Raw genomic sequence first — 19,753 nt, forward strand, 5'->3', positions numbered from 1 at the left:
GGTGAGAGCCTGAGCTGTCAAGCAGGGGCCACCGGCAGGAGCTGTGGTCCTGGAGGGAGGAAGTCCCCCGGCCTCTCTGCCTCTCCCTCCAACCTCTCACCGGCGCCTCCCATTTGCTCGTCCTAAATGGAACCCAAGGCCAGCGAGCCCTGGTTATGCCCTCCAGGGGAGTCAGCTCTGAAAGCCCGGAGAGGGGGTGCAGGGGAGGATCAGGAATAACTAGCACGGGCCCATCGGATGATGAAGGAAGTGGCCCTGAAGTAGCCGGTGGGGGGGTGGCCTCGTCTTCTACAGCATCCTCCTCTTTGCCAACCCAGTGCGCCCTTAAGAGTTTTGTTCTAGACCTTCAGGCTTCGGCAGTGACCTAGCTGGGCAATCGGGTATTTGGCACAGGTGACTCTTCCCATCCCGAGGTCCCAAAGTCATGCATGTTGGGAGCGGGGCCTCCTGTCCGTCTCTGTGCCTCACCCAGGACTGTGTATGTGTCAGCTCTTGTCCTGACCAAAGGCAGAGCCTCGCACTCGTACAGGACAGGACAGTCGTGGGCGAGACGTGCTCCTTTCCCTGCTGCCCTCGTGGGCTGAATCTCGGGTTGGAGGAGCCAGGGCAGGACATCTAAACCAGCCCTCTGTCTCCAGCCGGGACCAACCTCAGCGTCCCTCCCGGTCTGGAGACGTGCTTTCACGACCCTCAGTGAAGGTCTTGCTCCATGGTTCGCCCTGCAGGTATTTACCGAGCACGCTTTGTCCCGAGCTCTGTGCCAAGGGTAGCCAGGATAGAGGCCTCCCTCAGAGGTTCAAGGTCGAGCCAGGGAGCCCGGCACACAAGCAGGCATTAACGGGGCAGGTGCTCTTAAGGAGGCTGGGGGCGCAGGGCACGCAGAGGGCACCTGGCTGCAGTCTGTACGAGGGGAGCCCTTCCGAGGCTGAGGGGGATGTTACGAAGGCCCAGGGATGGAACACATAGAGGCTGAAAGGAAAAGTAAGGAGGAACTTGACCTGCATACCAGCCTTGGCCTCAGTTTTCCTTTCCTTGAAATGGGAGAATGATGTCTGTTCTCATGAGTAGGTTGAGGTCAAGTGCTTAGAGTTCTCTAGAACCCAGGAGATCTCTAGGAACACAGGCAACAGAAGCAGGATGCGGAGAGAAGCAAAGGACTGGGAACAGCTAACTTTCCACTTCCTCCATTGCAGCGCCCAGCACTCCGCAGAACCCCGGGCACCCCAAGGTGACCGCAGCCCTAGAGCTGAGGTTCGGGAAGTCTCTGGGGAGAAGGTGGTATGGGTTTCGGTGGAGTCTAGTGTAGGCACAGAGACCTGGGAGGAAGCTGCTAGAGGAGGGCAGGCCAGAGAGGCTGGGGCTGTGCCTGGAACCTTCCCCTGCACTGGCCCGAAAGCCCCAAGGCCCTGGGGCTGTGTCTCCCCGTCCCCCTCCCCGGGTCTCACATATAACAGGCACTTTGCATGAAGCACAATTACTCGGAATTATCCAAGGCCAATTTTAGCCAGGAATCACTGTCCTCCTGCCTGCGATAGTTTGGGGCCACCACATTCCAACCACTAGGGCTGGAAACACAACCTGATTTCCTATTAACCTGAGGGGACTAGAACCGGGAAGGGTAATTCTGCTATTTTTGGAGATTCACACATTGTGCTCTAACCTCAAATACAAAAGAGCTTTTGTACCCTACTTAGCATTCTTCCTGCTCTTTAGCGTGACAATGGGAAGTTGAGGGCATACGTCATAATAATAACAACAGCCAACATTTAGGTGAGAATTACTATGTGCCAGGCAGTGTGGCAGTCAGACTTAATAGTTCATTGAATCTGCGCATCCATTCTTTGCTGCTCCCTCTCATTTTACACATGGGGAATCTCAAGCTCAGAGAGGTTAAGCAGCTTGCCCAAGATCACACAGCTTGTAAGTGATGAAGCAGGGATTTAAACCAAAGTAGCCCAGGTCCAGAGCCTCCAGTCTTAATTGCCGTGCCCCCTCACCTCTTGGAGTGAAAAGTCCTTCCAAAGAGGAGATGAGAATTTGCAAGGGGTGATATCAGAGAGAGGCTGGGAGAGGGAATTTTTAGCAACTCCTATAATGAACAGAGACTGCTCCAGGCTTTGCGTGGCACAGGAATGGAGAGTGGGTTTCCAAGGGTAAGAAGGAAACACAGATATGACGGCTGGAGTTGGGGCATCTCGCCTGGACTCACCTGCCAGGCTCCAGTACCCCCTTGTTCTGACTCTGACTTAGTTCCTGCCAGATGCCACCTCTTGGCCGCCCCCATCCGACCGTGTCCCCGGAACCGCAGCTCCTCAGGGACCCTGGCACCAGGATGGAGTACCCGCCATGCCAGACTCCCGACCAATTTCCCTCCCCCCTCTTAAAACCCCAGCTCCCCCAATCAGGCTGTTTCTCTGCCTCACCAGCTGAGAATGCGTGTGTTTTAAAGCTCTGAATGGGCCATTCCGGCTTGGAATCCAGATGCATTTTTATATCCGCATGGAAAAAAAAAATGCAGAGGCTCTGCTGGCAGTCAGAAAGAGTTTTTTAAATTAACGTTAAAAAAAAAAACAAAGGAAAGAAAAAGTTTCCTGCGCCTGGCCCTTCTCAGAAAAGCACGAAGGAGAACAAAAGCATTTCTTTAATTTGGGCCCATGTCTAATTTTTAAAAGATGCATGTCCCACCCACCTCGCACCGGTGCTTTTCAGATGCATCCGTCTATCAAATACCTACTCTCTGCCACCCTTGGGGCTGATAGTGTGTAAGTCTCACAGTTAGCCCCATTTTACAGGTAAGGAAACTGAAGCTCATGGTGGGGGGCAGTTGGCTTACCCAAGGTCACTGTTGCCTTCCTAGGCTGCTGTAAGAGACTAGGTGGCTTAAAACAACAGAAATGTCTTCCCTCACAGTTCTAGAGGCCAAAAGTCCAAGATCAGCTTGTCAGCAGTATTGGTTCCTTCTCAGGGAAAATCTATTCCATGCCTCTCTCCTAGCTTCCGGTGACAGCCTGCATTCCCTGCTGTAGATATCACTCCAGCCTCCTTTGTCACTTGCGTTCACCCCGTCTGTGTCTTCATATGGCCATCTCTTGTAAGGACACCAGTCACACTAGATCAGGGGCCCACCGTACTCCAGGATGTCCTCATCTTAATTTAACTGCATCTGCAAAGACCCTGTTTGCAGATAAGGTCACAACCTGGGGTGCCAGGTTAGAATTTCCACATCTCTTCTTTTGGGGGACCCAGTCCAACCTATAACAGTCACAGTGCAGATGAGGCCAGAGAGGGACTGGTTCCAATCAGACCCCTGATTATACACTGCCTCTTCACAGCATCAAAGAAGCAAGAGGGACAAACCCCATGGTGCCTCTTCTCATAGCAGATGGCGCTGCCTGCAACCCAGAAGCAGAGACCAAGACGCCACCACCGGCCACTGCTGCTCCCTGGTGCTGACAGCGCCTGGGAGCCCGCCCCTTCAACCTAGCACTAACCCGAGGCCCCTGTGCCGAGAGAAATTGCAAATGTCTGTGGTAGCAACACCACCTTCACGAGAACTGGCATCTATTGAGCACTTACTGTGCGCCCCCAGAGTGTTCTGGGCACTTTGCATGTTAACTCTTTGTCTTCTTCTGTAGAACCCTAGAGGATAGTGCCGTTAACATTCCCATTTTACAGATGAGGAAACTGAGGCTAGGGAGGTTCATTTAACTTGCCCAAGGCCTTGAAACTAGGAAGTGCAGGACCTGCCCTGCCCAGGCAGGGTGGCCTCAGAGCCCAAGCTGCTGGCTGCCAAGTGCAGTGGCCTCTGTGTACCTCAGGGGTGTTTTGGGAAGAGCCCCAGCACAGAGCCAGTTTAGCTCTAGACCTGGTGATGTTTAAGAGGGAACTCACTGGTGCCATATGAATCCAGTTGTAGGAAGTGTCCAGTATAGGCAAATCCACAGAGACAGAAAGTAGACTAGTGCTTGCTGGGGGGCAGGGGGAATAGGGAGTGGCTGCAAATGGGTACAGGGGTTTTTTTGCAGTGATGATGATGAAAATGTTCTAAAATAAGGGGCTTCCCTGGTGGCGCAGTGGTTGAGAGTCCGCCTGCTGATGCAGGGGACACGGGTTCGTGCCCCGGTCCGGGAGGATCCCACTTGCCACGGAGTGGCTGGGCCCGTGAGCCATGGCCGCTGAGCTTGTGCGTCCAGAGCCTGTGCTCCGCAACGGGAGAGGCCACAGCAGTGAGTGGCCCGCGTACCGCAAAAAAAAAAAAAAAAAAGAAAGAAAGAAAAGAAAATGTTCTAAAATAGGTATGGTGGTGGTCACACGACTCTGTGAATAGACTAAAAGCCATTGAATTGTAGACGGGTGACTTCTATGATAGTGACTTGTATGTATGGTGAGTTATATCCCAATAAAGCTGTTACAAAACAAAAGTCAAAAAGACTTTTGGGAAGTAGGCAGGGTGCGGGGGGAGGTCAGGAAGAGCGAAGGCGGGAGGCAAGAGCATGTGCAGGTCCCAGGCCGCTGAGCCAGGGCGGAAGCTAGTGGCTGGGGGGGCCACGGCAGTGCAGTGGCCAAGGGAGCCTCAGCAGAGGGCAGCAGAGAGAGATGGGGGACAGAATCCCCAGGACCGGCGGAGGACGGTGCCACCCAGTGACAGTGAAGGGCTCGTGTGGTTGTCATCGAGGGGCCGGATGGGCTCGGCTTCCTCGGAGGCACTGCCCTTGGCAGCCGGGTGGGAGACCAGCCACCTCATGGGGTCGCCGTCCCCAGATGGGATGGAACACGGGAGGAAAGCCGGCTGCCCGGCCCAGGCACCAGTCACAGCCCGGACAGCGGATGTATTGAGCGCACGGCCACTTGCAACACTGTCCCTGGGCACGTAACCCACTAATGGAATAGAAGTGCCCATCAGCTCCCTACACCCACCCCAGGAAGCAGGTGTCGCGGGGCCAGAGCTGGCATTTAGGTTTGCGGTGCTGGCGGGTAGGAGAGCAGGCTGTAGCGTCTGCCAGTGGGTCTTTGCTCACACACTGTGTTTTGTTCCAGAGGGCCTTCAACGCCCTGTGTCACAGCACCCACTTGTACGGCCGGAGGCTGGTGCTGGAGTGGGCCGACTCCGAGGAGAGCCTGCAGGCCCTGCGGCGGAAGACGGCCGAGCACTTCCACGGTAAGAGAACTGCCGTCCTCCGGCCGGGCTGCGGGGGCCAGGTTCCTGGACCTCCCTCCGTCTCCTTCACATTTACCCTCCGCCATCCATACGCTTCTCTGTGCCAGTGGGAGGTGCTGACCCGAGTGGGTGGCATTGGTGGCCTCCATGCCCTTTTGGTTTCCCAGTCAAGTCAGGTCAGTGGGAGGCCTGGCAGGAAATCGGGGAGAGGAATAGCCTGGGTCAGGGTGGTTATGCCCCCACCCGCCCCTCACTTCCTGCCTGGTTGCTGCCGGCTGGCTGTCATTTCCCCCAGAGGCCACAGCTCACATCTGGTGGCTCTCTGCACCCAGCACTCTCTGTCCAGGGTCCGGTGGCTGACCCAGGGACCACTTGCCCCGATTTCCCTGTGCCTGCTACCTGTTTACTGGACCCTCCTCAGTTACCCAGTTTGAGTGCCTTCCGCTTCCTGCCCGGGCCCCGATGGTCACAGGACCTAGCTCCAGCTCTTATACACCTTGGTGGCGTCACACAGCCTCACCAGTGATGCAGTCCATCCCCAGAAAATACTTAGCCTCTGCCATGTCCCAGTGCGAGGAGTGCAGCGGTGACCTTGGGGGGCTTTGGGTCCAGGTGGAAAGGGCTAGGTCCAGAAAGGCCTCCCTGCAGTGGTGACGTTTGTGCCCACAGGAGGGTTGCCCAGGGTTGGCATGAGTGTGACACATCGAGAAACGGGGCGGCCAGTGTGGCTGGAGAGGGCAGCCAGAGGCCTCACACCGGCCTCGCCTTCTCTAGCACATTGTCTAGAAACAGCATGGAAGCCCTTTGACTCTAACTCCACCTGCCAAATCCTTCAGAACACACCCACGTGCCCACCCCAGTGGCCTTTCCTGCCTAATCCTTCCCCACCACACCTCCCGTGGAGGTCTCTGTGTCTTTGCATATGCCGTTCCCTCTGCTCAGAATGCCTTGCCTCTCAGTTTTGTTTTTCTTTTTTTTTCCAACCTGGCAAGTGCCTATCCAGCCTTTAAGGCCCAGCTCAAATGACACCTCCTCCAAGAAGCCTTCCCTTTCCCCACCCTCCACCCCCAGGTGTCAGTAATGGCTCCGTCCTCTGCTCTCCCACCTGTGTTCCTAAACCTCCTTACCACGTCGTCATGTATTTCTTTTTTTTTTATTATTTTATTTATTTATTTGGTTGCGCCAGGTCTTAGTTGTGGCGGGAGGGCTCCTTAGTTGCGGCATGCACGTGGAATCTAGTTCCCTGATCAGAGATCGAACCTGGGCCCCCTGTATTGGGAGCGTGGAGTCTGAACCACTGCTCCACCAGGGAAGTCGCCATCCTGTATTTCTTAACGATTCTTCTCCTCGCTGGACTGGCGCCTCCCCCAGGGTGGAGAGCGTGCCGTCGTGTACCGTCATGTCACCTCTGTCACTGATTGGTTCACCTCCGGGCCCCCATGCCAGCCTGGGCCAGTCCAAGGCTGGGGAATACATAAGCAAAGGCAAACGAGAAAGCAGAGCCATCAGGGCTAAGTACACAGTCGCAAGCACACAACTCAATAAGTCCCCAAATCCTGCTGTGCAGGAGGAGAGCCTATCCTTATCGACAGCCATTGACCGGCCTAAATGCACCCATCGGCAAATGTTTGTGTAAGGGACTCTCCCGTCCCCCTGCCCCCCACCCACCCACCCCGCGGGGGACTGCAGACTCAGCAGTCCTGCCCTGCCTTGGAGAGCAGCCCCCTTCAATAAACTGAGCTCTAAAGACAGCATTTACTGCCTTACCCCAGCAGAGAGCCTTGGCTGGAAGCGTTTCTGTGGGATTGGCTATCTCCCCCTATCAGCTGCAGGCCGAGGCCCAGACAGGGGCAGATACAATAATAATATCAGGAAAGACAGCAGGTTATTTGCATACATCTTCCCATTAATGCCCCAACAGCCCCGTGAGGTGGGCCTGATTAGCCCCGTTTTGCAGATGACAGACCTGAGACCAGCCGAGCATTAAAGGGACTCATGAAAGCTACTGTTTATTAAAGGCTTCCTCTGTGCCGGGCCGTCCTCTGTATGTGACGCGCGTTGTCTCTTTCATCCTCACGGCAACCCTTCCAGCCATGGGCACGGCTGTCTACATTTAACAGACAGAGAAAGAGGTTCAGCTGTGTGCCCAAGACATGAGAAAGCCTGGAAAGTGCACAGCTGAGATTTGAACTCTAGACCAGCTCTAGAGCCCTCCGCCCCGCCCTGCCACAACCCCACGCATGGCATTATACTAGCAGATGCCACTTGTAAAAGCCTTGGGCCTCCGTTAGATCTAGGGTGTGTGTGTGTACCGCACGGCTCCCTTCCTCCTGAATCATCCAGACCCTGAACCCAGAATGCGCAGGGTCCCTTCCAGAAATGGAGGGGATGAATACCAAATCATAGTGAGAAACATAGGTGGCCCTTCAGAATTGACACCCTGCGATGTGCGTGTTACCTTGTCCCCATTTACAGACGAGGAAATCGAGGTGCAGAGGTGAGAAAAGGCCCCACCAAGGCCAGCGCTGGGTGTCAGAGCCCAGCCATGTGTTTGCACTTCTTTTGAGTCCCCTTGAGGGGACATTCCCCCCATCCCCCAGGTTCTGGAAGGGGCCTCCGGCTCTGAACTAACCAAGTGTGCAGAAAGGGAGCCCTGAGAGACCCTCCCCAGCACCGCGGGTGGATGTCAGGGTCCCAGCAGGGAACAGGACTCACCCCAAGCCTGCCATGCAGAGGTGGGGGCAGGGTGCAGAGGTGAAGGGGCATCAGGAGGAAGTGATGCCCCTGGGGTCCAGGGAGAGCAGGGCCTTGGGGGTGGCCGGCTGGTCCCCAAGTTTGGAGGGATGCAGCCAGCGCCAGGGCCCTGAGCCAAAGCAGGGAGGGAGCCAGGCAAGATATGCCTGCGTCCCCCTCGCCCCCCTCGCCCCCCTCGCCCCCCTCTGCCCTGCTCTCCTCCCGGGTCTCGCGTTGGCCCTTCCGTCAGCCAGAGGGTCAGGCTCCCCAGTGATGACTCCTTCCAGGGGATGGAGTAGGACAGGGGAGGGATTGGGAGCGCCAAACAGAATATCCAGCGTCTGTGGTGACCCGCAAAGGTCAGGGCATAGGGCGGAAGTGGGGGGCTGTTTTCTGGGGGGCAGGACCAGCAGTGCCTGGCTTGGCAGGGATGTGTTCCGTCCAGAAGGGTCACTGGCAAACATGGCCAAGTGTCAGACCTCTAGCTGGCCTCACCTGTCTGGGGCATGAAAAGGCAGCAAAGAGGTAGCCTCAAAGTTCGGGGCCCGAAGAGTCTGAAACAATTACCTATCATATTTATACAGCACTCGTTCCAAACAAATATATGATAATCCTTAGAAAACAAAAGGACACTATCCAGAACACAGCAAGATATGAGACAGGGATTTTTAACCCAGAATCCATGAAACCTTGTCTTCATGGGCCCTAGTCTAGGGCTGGCCTCAGAGGGGCTGTGAACACCCAGAAACGTTATCATCTGGTGTGTGTATGTATGTGTGTTTACTTACCTCTCTGGCAAGAGGATCTTTGTTGTCATCAGATTTTCTATCAGGTCATGGTCCCCAAAAAGTTAGTTTTAGGAGGAAGAGCATCAACGTTGGAATCATCAAGTCCTGGATTCTGTAGCCTCCCAGCTGAGTGTCCCAGGACAAGTCACTGTGCCCCTGGGGCTTCTGTTTCCCATTTTACAAACGGGGATACAAGGGTGCTGCCTTATGGAGTACTGGTGAAGATGACCAGGGCAATAACAAGAGCAGCACGAGCTGCCCTTTTTTTTTTTTTTTACCCACACAACACCCCTAGGAGGTAGATGCCCTTAATCACCCCGTTTTACACATGCAGGGACTGAGGCACGCAGAGGTGAAGTAGCTGACCCAGGGTCACACAGGCAGTAAGTGGTAGAAGCAGGGATTGAACTCGGACAGTCTGGCTGCAGTGTTCCATCCTTGGGGTGACTGCTCCCTACATCCTTCCCAAGTAAGCAGGACACCGCGGGGGGAAACAGGGTAGACGAGTCGGCTGAGAACAGGTGCTGTGCAAATGTCAGCCCACTTACCCACCCACCCCATTGTCTGCTTGATGCCTTTGGAAACGGGGTACCCACGGCAGCCCTGAATACTCAGCATAGGGCTGCTGGCCTCCTGCCCTCCTGACTGGACCCTTTTCCCTGCTCTGCCCTTTCCCTGTGGTGAAAAATACCCAGCTTGTTTGTGTTGAAATCTGCATTGTTCAGAGCATCCAGGGCCCTGGCAGACTCCGAGGGCAGGTGGGATCCATGCCCAGTTCCCTCCCCTGGCCCTGATCTGTGCCAGGAAGGCACTCAGAACTCAGGTGGAGGCCCCGAGCCCCATTTGCCCAGCCTGAGCGCTGAGGCCATGACAAAGGGCTCCCTGTGGAAGGTGGGCCTCGGAATGAACGGCAGGCATCTTAACCATTGGGCGGGACCCAGCAGGAAGCTTGCTGGCGACACCGTGGCCTCTGAGCTGCCCTCGGGGACAGAGTGGGGGTGGCCAGAGAAATAGAGAGGAGCTTTGGCCCTACTGTGGCCGGTACAGTCAGAGTTCACCTCTGCCTCTGGGATCCAGCTCCCCTGGGGGAGGCTGTAGGGATGGGGTGCTGGTGGGCCGAGAGCTGCCCAGGCCCTGTGACCAGCCCTTCTCTCCTCCATTGGTCCCTGACAAGCCTAGGTCAAGGCACACAGCTCCATGTGCAGTTCAGGCCAGGTAATACTAATTACTATTATTATTACCATGACAACTTTTATCTGTTAAGCCTCACTCCATGCCAGGTACTATCTATGGGCTTTCACAGGCATTAATCCTGCGGAATCCTAGGAGGTAAATACCGTCATTATCCTCAGTTTCACAGACAAGAAAATTGAGGCACAGAGAGGGCAGATGATTTCCCCAGGGGCGCCCAGCTTACTAGTGGCCGAGTCAGGAGTCAGACCTGCGCTTTTAGCCGTCCTGCTGGCTTCATATGAGCAGCTATGCACCGCTACCCCTTAACGTTTCACCCTAGTGTGCGTCCTCGTGTCCGTTGTGTTACCTCAGGGAAGTCACTCGGCCTCAGCTTTGTCATCTGTACAGTGGACCTAGGGTGCCTCCCTCAGAGGGGAATTGGGGGCTTACAGGAGATGATGCCTCTAAAGCTCACGGTGAGAAAGCAGCAAGTATTACTTATCCTCCCCTCCCCTGCAAGGCGCTAACGCTTCTTCCTTCTCTGGGCCACCAAGAACACTCCCTGTTTTCCTTGCATTCCGGTGGAGCCAGGCCGAGGGAGGATGCTCTCTGGGTGCAGGAATGAGACATAAAGAAAATCCCCAGTTTTTAGAAGCCCGGACAATAAGGAACGTGTGAGAGAGAGAGGGAGGGAGGGAGAATGAATGAGAATGAATAGCCCATCGCCTGGGCAGTGCTCAGGATGGTACGTTTGCATCTGTAGATGCAACCTGTCCCCATGCCTGGCATGTGGTAGGCTCTTAATTAGTACACAGTAACAGCAAGGGGAGGAGGGGGATTCCTCGCTGGTAAAAGTGCGTGATATCTTGCTTTCCGATGCAGTTGTGGGAACTAAACACACTCAGCACCCAGTCTGGACGTCGCCACTTATCTAGGCTCCCTATCCGCAGCCAAAAAAGCTCTTTTCAAAGCCCCCGTCCCGGCACCCACTCCCCAAGCAGGAGGGTCTTCATTTCACCCACTGCCCCTGTCATGGCAGGGCATTAGATATTCCCTTGCAAGTTGATGCTTACGAAATACCCATCAAATGAAACAGCTGAGGGCAGCTCTTTGAAAGTTGTTCAAAAAGCTGCCCTGGATAGGCAAAGCCCTTGACCCCAGACAGCGGTGCTTGGGCCGAGGGAAGAGCAAGACGGCCCTCTTCCGCAGAGCCGCCCTCCCCTCTCCCCTGTCCTCTCCCTGCCTTCCTTCCCGGCCCCCGGAATCAGCCTTCTCAGCTGCAGCTCGGCAGCCCCCGGCAGGTGAAGTGCTATTCTTCAGTGCCTCGGTGCGGGCAGGTGAAAAGAGAGAACGCAGAGGGAAGAGGAAAGTCGGCCACTGGCTGTGTCCTTTTCTTCCCGAGCGTGTTACAAACCAGCAGGGTCATGGCATCGCGGCATCGAGAAGCTTTCAGGGCCCCGGCAGGCCGCAGTACCTGCGAGCGCCGCCCACAGAATATAATGGTACGGAAGCAATCCGCCCGCACAGCTCTCTGTTTTCCAGCGGGCACAGCCAGGGAGGCCTGGGCAAACAGGCTCTTATTGGGCCGGGAGCATGGCTCGGCTTCCCAGCGTTGTCTTATTCCAGCTGGGAGGACTGATGGGCTGTGGTTAGCGGCTGCACCTTTCACCTCCGGAGCTGGGAGCGCAGACATGACCGGCATGGCAAGTGGCTGGCAGCGCCGCCGTCGCCCGCCTGCTCCCCCGCCCGCCCCCACCCTCGGCCGAACCAGGCCAGCCTGGGATGCGAGATCTGCCATCTTCAAGCCCAGACGATGGGCACCTGTCCCATCAGTCACTGACCTCCAGTACGGTGGCCCTCCTAGCCAGGAAGGAGGGAGCCCGATTCCTGGGGCCCTTGCCCCATCGGCCTGGCCCCCAGCCCCCCGTGATTCAGATCTCAGCCCAAGTGTCAGAGATTCTACTTTTCCCCGAGAGTTCCCTTGTGTGTACCTCGTTTCCCTTGAACTTTGTGTTCACGTGTGTGGTGGTTTCACCTCTTTACTCCCCGAGAGGCTTTATCCTCCAGGGGACAAGGCCCTCTCCATGTCCACTGCCTTGACCCCACATCTAGCACAGAGTAGGTGCTCACTGACAATCGGTGGGGTGAATAAACGAACACAGATAAATGTCCTGATCGTCAGAAGGGCCCATTCTAATGGAGCGTCTAATATGTACCGGGCACTGCAAGAGGGGCCCTGCGTGGCATGCAGCCAGGTGGCCCTAACCTTGACCCTCGAAACACCACTGGTCTGAAAGAGGCAATTGTGTGCTTTCTTTTTAAAGATGAAGTCAGGAGAAAAAGAAAACAGGAGAGAGCTTGGTCGAGGACATACTGTGTGCAGGGGACATTGCCAGGTGGTTTCATGCACTCTCATTTTAGCCTTGCAGCTCCTTAGAAGAGGTGCTGTTCCCATTTTTCTGAGGTGCAAACTGAGCCCCAGAGGGGTCTAGTAACTCTCCTGAGGGCACACAGCTTTGCACTTTACCGAACAGCTCACCATATTTTGCCACTCCCTAGATCCCCAGCAGTTCCTAAATTTCAAATTATCCCCCCTTTTATTGGATCTGGGCTCCACAGTCCAGGTAGGGCCGTGATTACAAACTACAGCCCCACAGCCAGATTCAGCCTGCAGCTTACTTTTGTAAATAAAGCTTTTGGGGGGAACACAGCCATGCCCATTTTTCACGTAGCGTCTCTAGCTATGTCTTCACACTGTGAGGACAGAGTTGAGTAGTTGTGACAGACACACTGTGGCCTGCAAAGCCCTAAAATATTTACTATCTCCCCTTTTACAGAAAAAGTTTACAGCCCCTAGGGCTTGTGAGATGGCCGCCCTTCTTTTGTCTAAAAACCCCACCCACATCCTCCCAGCTAGAGTCCTCTGCTTAAGAATCCCCAGCTAGGGCTTCCCTGGTGGCGCAGTAGTTAAGAATCCACCTGCCAATGCAGGGGACACGGGTTCGAGCCCCAGTCCGGGAAGATCCCACATGCCGCAGAGCAGCTAAGCCCGTGCACCACAACCACTGAGCCTGCTCTCTAGAGCCCACGAGCCACAACTACTGAGCCCATGTGCCACAACGAGAAGCCCATGCACCGCAACGAAGAGTAGCCCCCACTCGCCGCAACTAGAGAAAGCCCATGCGCAGCAACTAAGACCCAATGCAGCCAAAAATAAATTTATTTAAGAAAGAGAATCCCTAGCTCTTCCTGGAACAGAGGCCGCAGTGCCTTGCTTCCCACTTCATTCATTCACTCACTCAATTCTCCATTGATCGTCTAATTATCCAGCTTTACTCAGTATTGAGGACAAAGCAGCAAACAAAAGAGAAGGTGCCTGCCCTCATGGAGCCAGTATTTGAGTGGGAGAGATGAATGATTAAAAAAAAAAGGGTAATAATGAGAAACTTATGATGATCGCAAGCCCTGTGGAGGAAATGCAAAAAGATAATATCATACACTCGGGGGTGTGAAGAGGGAGGAGAGATTCCAAATGTGGTGGTTGGAAAAAGTCTTTCCGAGGAGTCAGTGTTTTTGTGTGATTCAAAGAAGCCAGCCAGCCCAGGATCTGGGAGGAAATCATTCCAAGCAGAGGGAGCCGCAGGTGCAAAGGCCCTGGGGCAGAAGCATGCTCATAGCAGGCCATTGTGACTAGAGAATGAGTCCAGGGTGGAGAGTGGTTGGAAACAAAGCTGCAGGGGCCAGAAGGGCTCCCTGGTGGGATCTTGTGGGGTGGGGCAGGGAGCCTGGCGTTTATTCAAGATACAGTGGGAAATCCCTCGAAGATTTAAAAAGAGGAGTGCCATGGCCTGATTTACACTCCATACCTCATCCTCGCTGCTACATGGGGCATGCGTTGTAGAGGAGCAAGAATATCGAATAGGTGTCCCACTATAGTCATCCCTGCAAGCCAAGGCGGTAGTCTGAGCAGGGACAGAGACAGGAAGGGTGGAAAGCCAGTGGATTAAGCATATGTGGTAAAAGTAGAGCTGGCCAGACTTCTGGGAGGCAGGAGGGAAAATTAAGGCCAGTACAGAGATTTTTGCTCAGAGCGAGCCACTCGAAGGATGGTGGTGCTGCGTGATGATGAGGCCCTGGAAGCTGGGAAGGGTGGGTGGGGGTGGGAGTGATCCGGCCGCATGGGGCTTGAGACACCTATTAGGACTCCCCGTGGGATGTCAAGCAGATAGATCTGTGAGTTGGGAGCTCGGGAGTGAAGTCTGGGCTGAGATATAAATTTGGAAGTCATCAGCATACAGATGATATTTAAAGCCTGCAACAGTTCACCAACCCCCCCCATAACTTAATCATTCACAGGACGGCACATTTTCAAAAGACTGGGGACCAGGAGAGCCCATTATCCCCATGCCAGCCCTTGCAAATATGCCTCACTGATCTTGGCCCTGAAAACATAATCATCGGGCTTTAAAAAATCACACTTGGGAAAGTTCAAGCAAGTATGTGAAGTCACAGAGTTTATTATTCAAAATATCCCTCTGCCATGGATCTTTCCAGCTACCTGGAGACAGAAGGTTCCTATAGGCTCCCCTCGCCTCGTTTTTATTCCTCCATTTGGGTGCCTCGCATTCCCTCCTTAAGGCTTTGCTGTGGCAGCCCTTCCCCCAGAGGTGTCAGAGGCTCCAGCAGAAGGCAGGTGAGGGAGGACTGTCCCGCATTGCCACAAAGGGTCCTGACAGAGGAAAGGTCACTATGGGCACCCGGGGCCACCCAGGAGGTGTTGCACCCCTGCCCCCTTGGAAGTGGGTGCCCGCCCCTGTCCAGGGTGCTGAATTTGTTCTTCCTTCTGCTCCCAGCCCTGTCAGTGGGCAGCAGCAGGAGAGAGGTTGAAACTGGCCGGGAGACCCACTCTTTCTCACATGCCCCAGGCCACCCCCGCTGATGCAGGCAGAATCGAGAGAAGAAAAATCAAGAAGCCGGAGCCAAGGTGGCTCCTCCGTGGCGACTGCTAGCAATGGTGCAAATGGCTGAGCTGTGGCCAGGGAGCCAGGTTCAGAGAGCCGAATGTTTCTCCCTGCAGAGGTGCTAGGGAGGCTGGGGGGGCCTGGAGCAAGCTGGAGCAGGTGTCGTTGTCCTCCAGGTCACCCCCTCCCCCTCCTCCCTCCTTCCACCCCCCACTCCCCGAGCCTCATTGAGTGGTGTTTTGGAAATATTTCCAAGCGCTTCGGCAATATCCTGCATACTCTCTCCCTCTTCCCCCGGGAGCGGCTGTCCGTGCGGGGAAGGTACTTGCTCCCAATCCTGCTAAATTGTTATTGACTTGTGTTCTCTGCGTTCTGCAAACATTTCACTCGGCTGTCGCCAGTGAGGCCGGGAATCCCTGCTAGGGCTAACGGGGAAACCAGCTGTGCCGGGCCATTTCTCCTGCTCTTCCTCATCGATCATGGAATTAAACTGACAGAAGGAGAATTTCAGAGCAACTTGGGAGGGGAAGGGGCTGGGCCCGGATTGGATGAGGGTCTGGGGACCTGGGGACCAGAGTGCTGGAAATAGGGTCAGGAGGAGGGTGGACTTGCCTCCAGGGTTGTGGCTGGTGACAGGGGGTGGCTGGGTTTGTTTCTGAACTGTAGGCTGGCCCAGGCCTGAGAAACCCAAGGAAAACACACAGACGAGGAGGTTGTTATTACTGCTTCATGACCACAAGTGAAACTAGTGGGGTTTTGTAGACAGAGAGGAGAGAGAAAGTAAATCAGAGGCTGCACTGGTGAGCTGTTGGCTGAGATCACAGATCTTTATTTTGCCTAGAAGATAAGGGGGAGAAAAAGTGTTTTGGTTTTGTTTTAATTAATTGTCCCTATTTTGCTATCAGAGGATTTGACCTGAAAGTCAAGATTCTGGCCTCTGTTGAAAAATCAGGTCTGACCACCCCAGCTCCTACATTCACATAGAGTAGCTGGGGTCGAGTTACATGGGCTTCTTTTTTTCTTCTTCTTCTTTTGCCACAGTCCGCAGCCCTCCCTATAGTCACCCACCCAGACCGTTTAACTCCATCACATTTGCACTTACAGACCCTAGTGCAGACAGCATCCCACCTTGGCCCCTCGAGACGATGTTACTGATTCTTTCTTTTTAGCCTCTACTCCCAACCCAGGGCCTTTGCCAAGAGGAAAGGGACAGGTAGTTAATGTCGACCAAGCCCCTAGAAATGGGAAGATCCCTCCAGACCCGAGACAGGAGAGTGGGGCAGGGAGCGGTGGGGGGCGCCTTCCAGCCTCTCCTGGTTTCTTTTTCTTTTGTCCTCTGCAATGAGTCACCTTCCCCTGGACACTCCCCTGTCTCCCCGGCCCACACAGGCCGCTCCAGCATCTGTAACTAATGCAGACACATGCAGCACCAAGCCCCAGAGCCCCCAGGCTTAGTGGCCCCACGGCCCTACTGGGGCTGAATCCACAATAATCGAGGCCGGGCACCTTCACCAGCCCTTGTGGATGGAGAGCTGCCAGCCCAGCTGCCCGGAACTCCTGTTTTCCCTGGATGCCCAGAGCACAGGGCAAGATCAACCCGCCAGGCTGCACCGGGGCTTCCTGCTTCACAGGAGCCAGAGTCCTTAGCACTGTGATTCATAACGGCTGTAGTCACGGCCGTCTCAATAGCCAATGCCCACCCCAGGCCATTTGCATCAGAACCTCTGGGGGTAGGGTCCAGGTATCTGAGGTTTTCCAGACGATTGTATCAGGCCGTGGGTTGGGAACCAATAGCTTCTTGAAAAAATGGCTGATGCAGGCACTGGGCCGCTGCCACGTGGCCTGAGTCTGTTTCACACCTTCCCTGTTGAGAAGTCTGAGGAGTCTGGGCTGGCGTCTCCCCGTGCAGGGCGGGCAGCTGAGCCACTGGACCACAGGCATCTCTGTGGGGTGACGGGAAGACCTTGGGACCAGCCTGATCTGCGCTCAAGGCCCCATTCGGGGGAGTCTTTGCCAAGCCCTAGAACAGCTGCTTATGCATTTGGAAAATGGGGCAGTAATATCACCCGGCTCGTGGGAAACCTGTGAGTCCACACCCAGCCCATGCCTGGAGCCCAAAGAAGCTGGGCTCAAAGCCCGAGTTTGCAGGGTTCTCTGCCTTCATGTACGGTCGGCCCCAGCTCAGCCTGCTAGGTTCCCAGTTTCCTGAGTACCGCCCGCTCTCTGGGTGTCCTTGGACGGAACCTGCGTTGTTACTTTTAACATGACTCAACAGCTCTGTGTGCCTGGCGCTGGGCTGTGTGCATCCAAGCCTTATCTGTTGACTCTTCTTGTGGCGGGCACTACTGCCATGCCCTTTCTACAGATAGCAACTCGAGTAGATCAGACGGCCTGGGACCAGGGAGTGACAGAGCTCAGAGCCCAGCTCTGCCCGCCCTGGGACCCCAGCATGGCCTCCGTGGCTGCTGGTCCAGTTTCTCCTTTGGCGGCTGTATCCCTTGCACCAGGCCTGGCACATAGTATATATTCCATGACTGTTTGCTGTGAATAACTGAAGGCTGGAACCCTCAAGGCCTGAGATCAGGAGAGCGGGCACTGTCCCCAGTTAACAGACAGGAACACTGAGGAATGGAGTTAAGAGGCTCCCTGAAATCCTTGAGGTGGCAGAGGTGGGCCTGGGGCCCAGTCTCCCGTCTGCCAGCCCTGAGCAGTGGCTTTCGGATCACGCCTGGTTCTTGGGGGACGAGCTATGTTCTGCAAAGGCACATCCATGAAACAGCCTCCTGGTACCGAGAAAGGGCCACTCGTTCGGTCTTAGGAGCCAGGCTGATCCTCTCTAAAGAGTGCCCTTTATTCTGTGATCATCTAGTGTGCGCCTGCTATAAACAGAGCCCTGGGAGGCAGACCCATCGGGGTGTCTGAGGGTTTTGCCCGTGGGGGCTGCCAGTCTGGAGCCTGGGAGGCAGGGGGACCCAGGAGCAGGCAGCCTCACACGCCAGGCCAGCCCTCAGGGTGCCGGCCCCTCGCAAGACCCACATCCTGTGTCTCCAGCACCATGATGTCCCCAGGGGTGGGGACTGCAGGTTGCCTGTGCCCCCCGATGGCCTGGGGCAGCAGACCACTGAGTCCGAAGGCTGTGGTGCCTTGTCCCAACCTGGAAGCCCGCCCTCCACTCCCAACCCTAACCTCCTTCCTCTCCTCCCCTCGCGGGACAGACCGGAGAGAGGGGCGCACCTGCTCCCCCTCCCCCCTCCCCCCAGCCTGTTGGAGTCGCCTCAGGTACGGTTTTAACAGGGGAAACCTGCTACACGGGCCTGCACTTTACAGTTTGCCAAGGCCTCGCCTGCCCTTTGTCTCGGGGAGTAGCAAGCTCGGGACCTCCAGGAACAGGCAGAAAACACCCAAATAAACGAGACCTCCCATCTCCAGGGGCAACTGGCACACACCCCATGGGTTATCCTTAGGTGGGGACATGGGCCCAGTGTGGCCAGATCAGCCAGTTTCAAGAGAAACTAGAAATGGAGGTTCTTGTGTAGCCTTTCTTGTGTTTACATATTAGTAACGAAGGTTTTTTTTTAACGTTCCGTGATGTCAGCAAACCCAGGTGCCCTTCACTGGGCCTGCCGAATGAGGTCCTGCTTCATCCTGTTTGGTCACCTGTAGACAATGGTGTCTTAGCTTGCGTTCCCTGGAAGCAGCCCCTGACCAGCTAGCAGGGGAGACAGTCTGGGGGATGCAGTGAGCAGGCCCCACTGTACAGGCCACAGGGACCCCTGAGAGCCATGTGGCACCTGCCTCAGAACTGTCCCCCGGAGTCGAGGGAGCTGGGACATTTCTCCAGGGGGCTTAAATCTCCAACACTTCCAGCCTACCCTGTGCCAGGGCCACGCGTGCCCCTGTGGCCAGAGAAAGCTCCTGGCCCTCCAGGCGGGGAGCCATAAATACGTCCCAGAGCCGCCCGCTAATGCTGTAAGTGACCGTCAGGAGGGGGCACCCACCGCGGCCACTGCATCTGTCGAGGGCTGGTACTGCCATCCCCATTTTATGGAGGAGGGAAGTGACCTGCCCACGCGCTCTCAGTAACAGTACCCATTAACGACAGTCAGGGCGGTCACCTTTCCCCCGTGTCTCCTGCGTGCCGGGCGCTGCTGTAAAGGCCTTCAGCATCTGTGCCCTTCTGATGCTCTTCAGCACCCCAGGAGCTGGGTGCTCCTCGGTAACTGCCGAGACTGAGCACAGGGAGGGGAGGCCGCGGCCCCAGGTGGCTCAGCCGGGGGGCCGCAGGTTTCCCTCCGGTCCGGGCAGCCTGGCTACAGCCGGCAACGCCATCAACTCCGAGCCTGGCCACCCCGGCCGGTCACAGCTGCCTCCTCTCAGGGTTCCTTTCAGGATCCCCTCCTCCCCGACCAGCCCTGAAGCTTTGCCCCGTCCTCCCAACAGCCCCCCGCCCGCCTGCCTGCCCGTGCCTTGCGCGCAGGGCGCCAGCGCCAGCCAGGGACGGGAGAGAGATGCGGGCTGGCGTTCTGTCAAGGAATTAATTGAAAAATAAAATCATTAGATGGGAACTCCAGAAATGCAAAATGGTGGCTGGAGAGTGGGGAGGGGGACGGGGGCAGGACTGGGGGGTTGCTGGGGGACGGCTGAGCTTTTTGTCAAGTTAATTTCTTGGGTGTTGATGTTTGGCGACATTCACTTGTTGTTTATCTCCGGGTGCAGCTGTAATACTGAAAAAGAACGCACAGCTTGTTTCGTTTATTTATTTTACACCTTTCTCCGGTTCTGCATTATGTTTGTTCGGTGAAAACCCACTGAGGCTTTTGATGTTGGGGAAATGGGATTTCAGCAGCTGTTCCCAGCAAGCAGGGCGCTCCGCCTGCGGATGGGGCCTGGTGGGGGGGTGGGGAGTGCTGGGTGTTGCCTGGTGGGGACTCGGGGCCCGA

At 55.7% G+C, this 19,753-nt stretch overlaps 1 protein-coding gene across 3 annotated transcripts in view; it reads left to right on the forward strand.

The window, feature by feature from the left end:
• The window catches only part of RBM19 (RNA binding motif protein 19), a 140,413-nt gene that overhangs the window by 99,472 nt on the left and 21,188 nt on the right, over nucleotides 1-19,753 (forward strand). For all 3 annotated transcript variants that reach the window (XM_081252675.1, XM_081252673.1, XM_081252674.1), the window contains exon 23: nucleotides 5,038-5,158. In XM_081252675.1, the coding sequence (XP_081108801.1) occupies nucleotides 5,038-5,158 (121 nt within the window). The remainder of the gene's footprint in view (nucleotides 1-5,037; nucleotides 5,159-19,753) is intronic.

This window comes from Mesoplodon bidens (genome assembly GCF_964165515.1).
Source record: "Mesoplodon bidens genome assembly, chromosome: 13".
NCBI lineage: Eukaryota > Metazoa > Chordata > Mammalia > Artiodactyla > Ziphiidae > Mesoplodon > Mesoplodon bidens.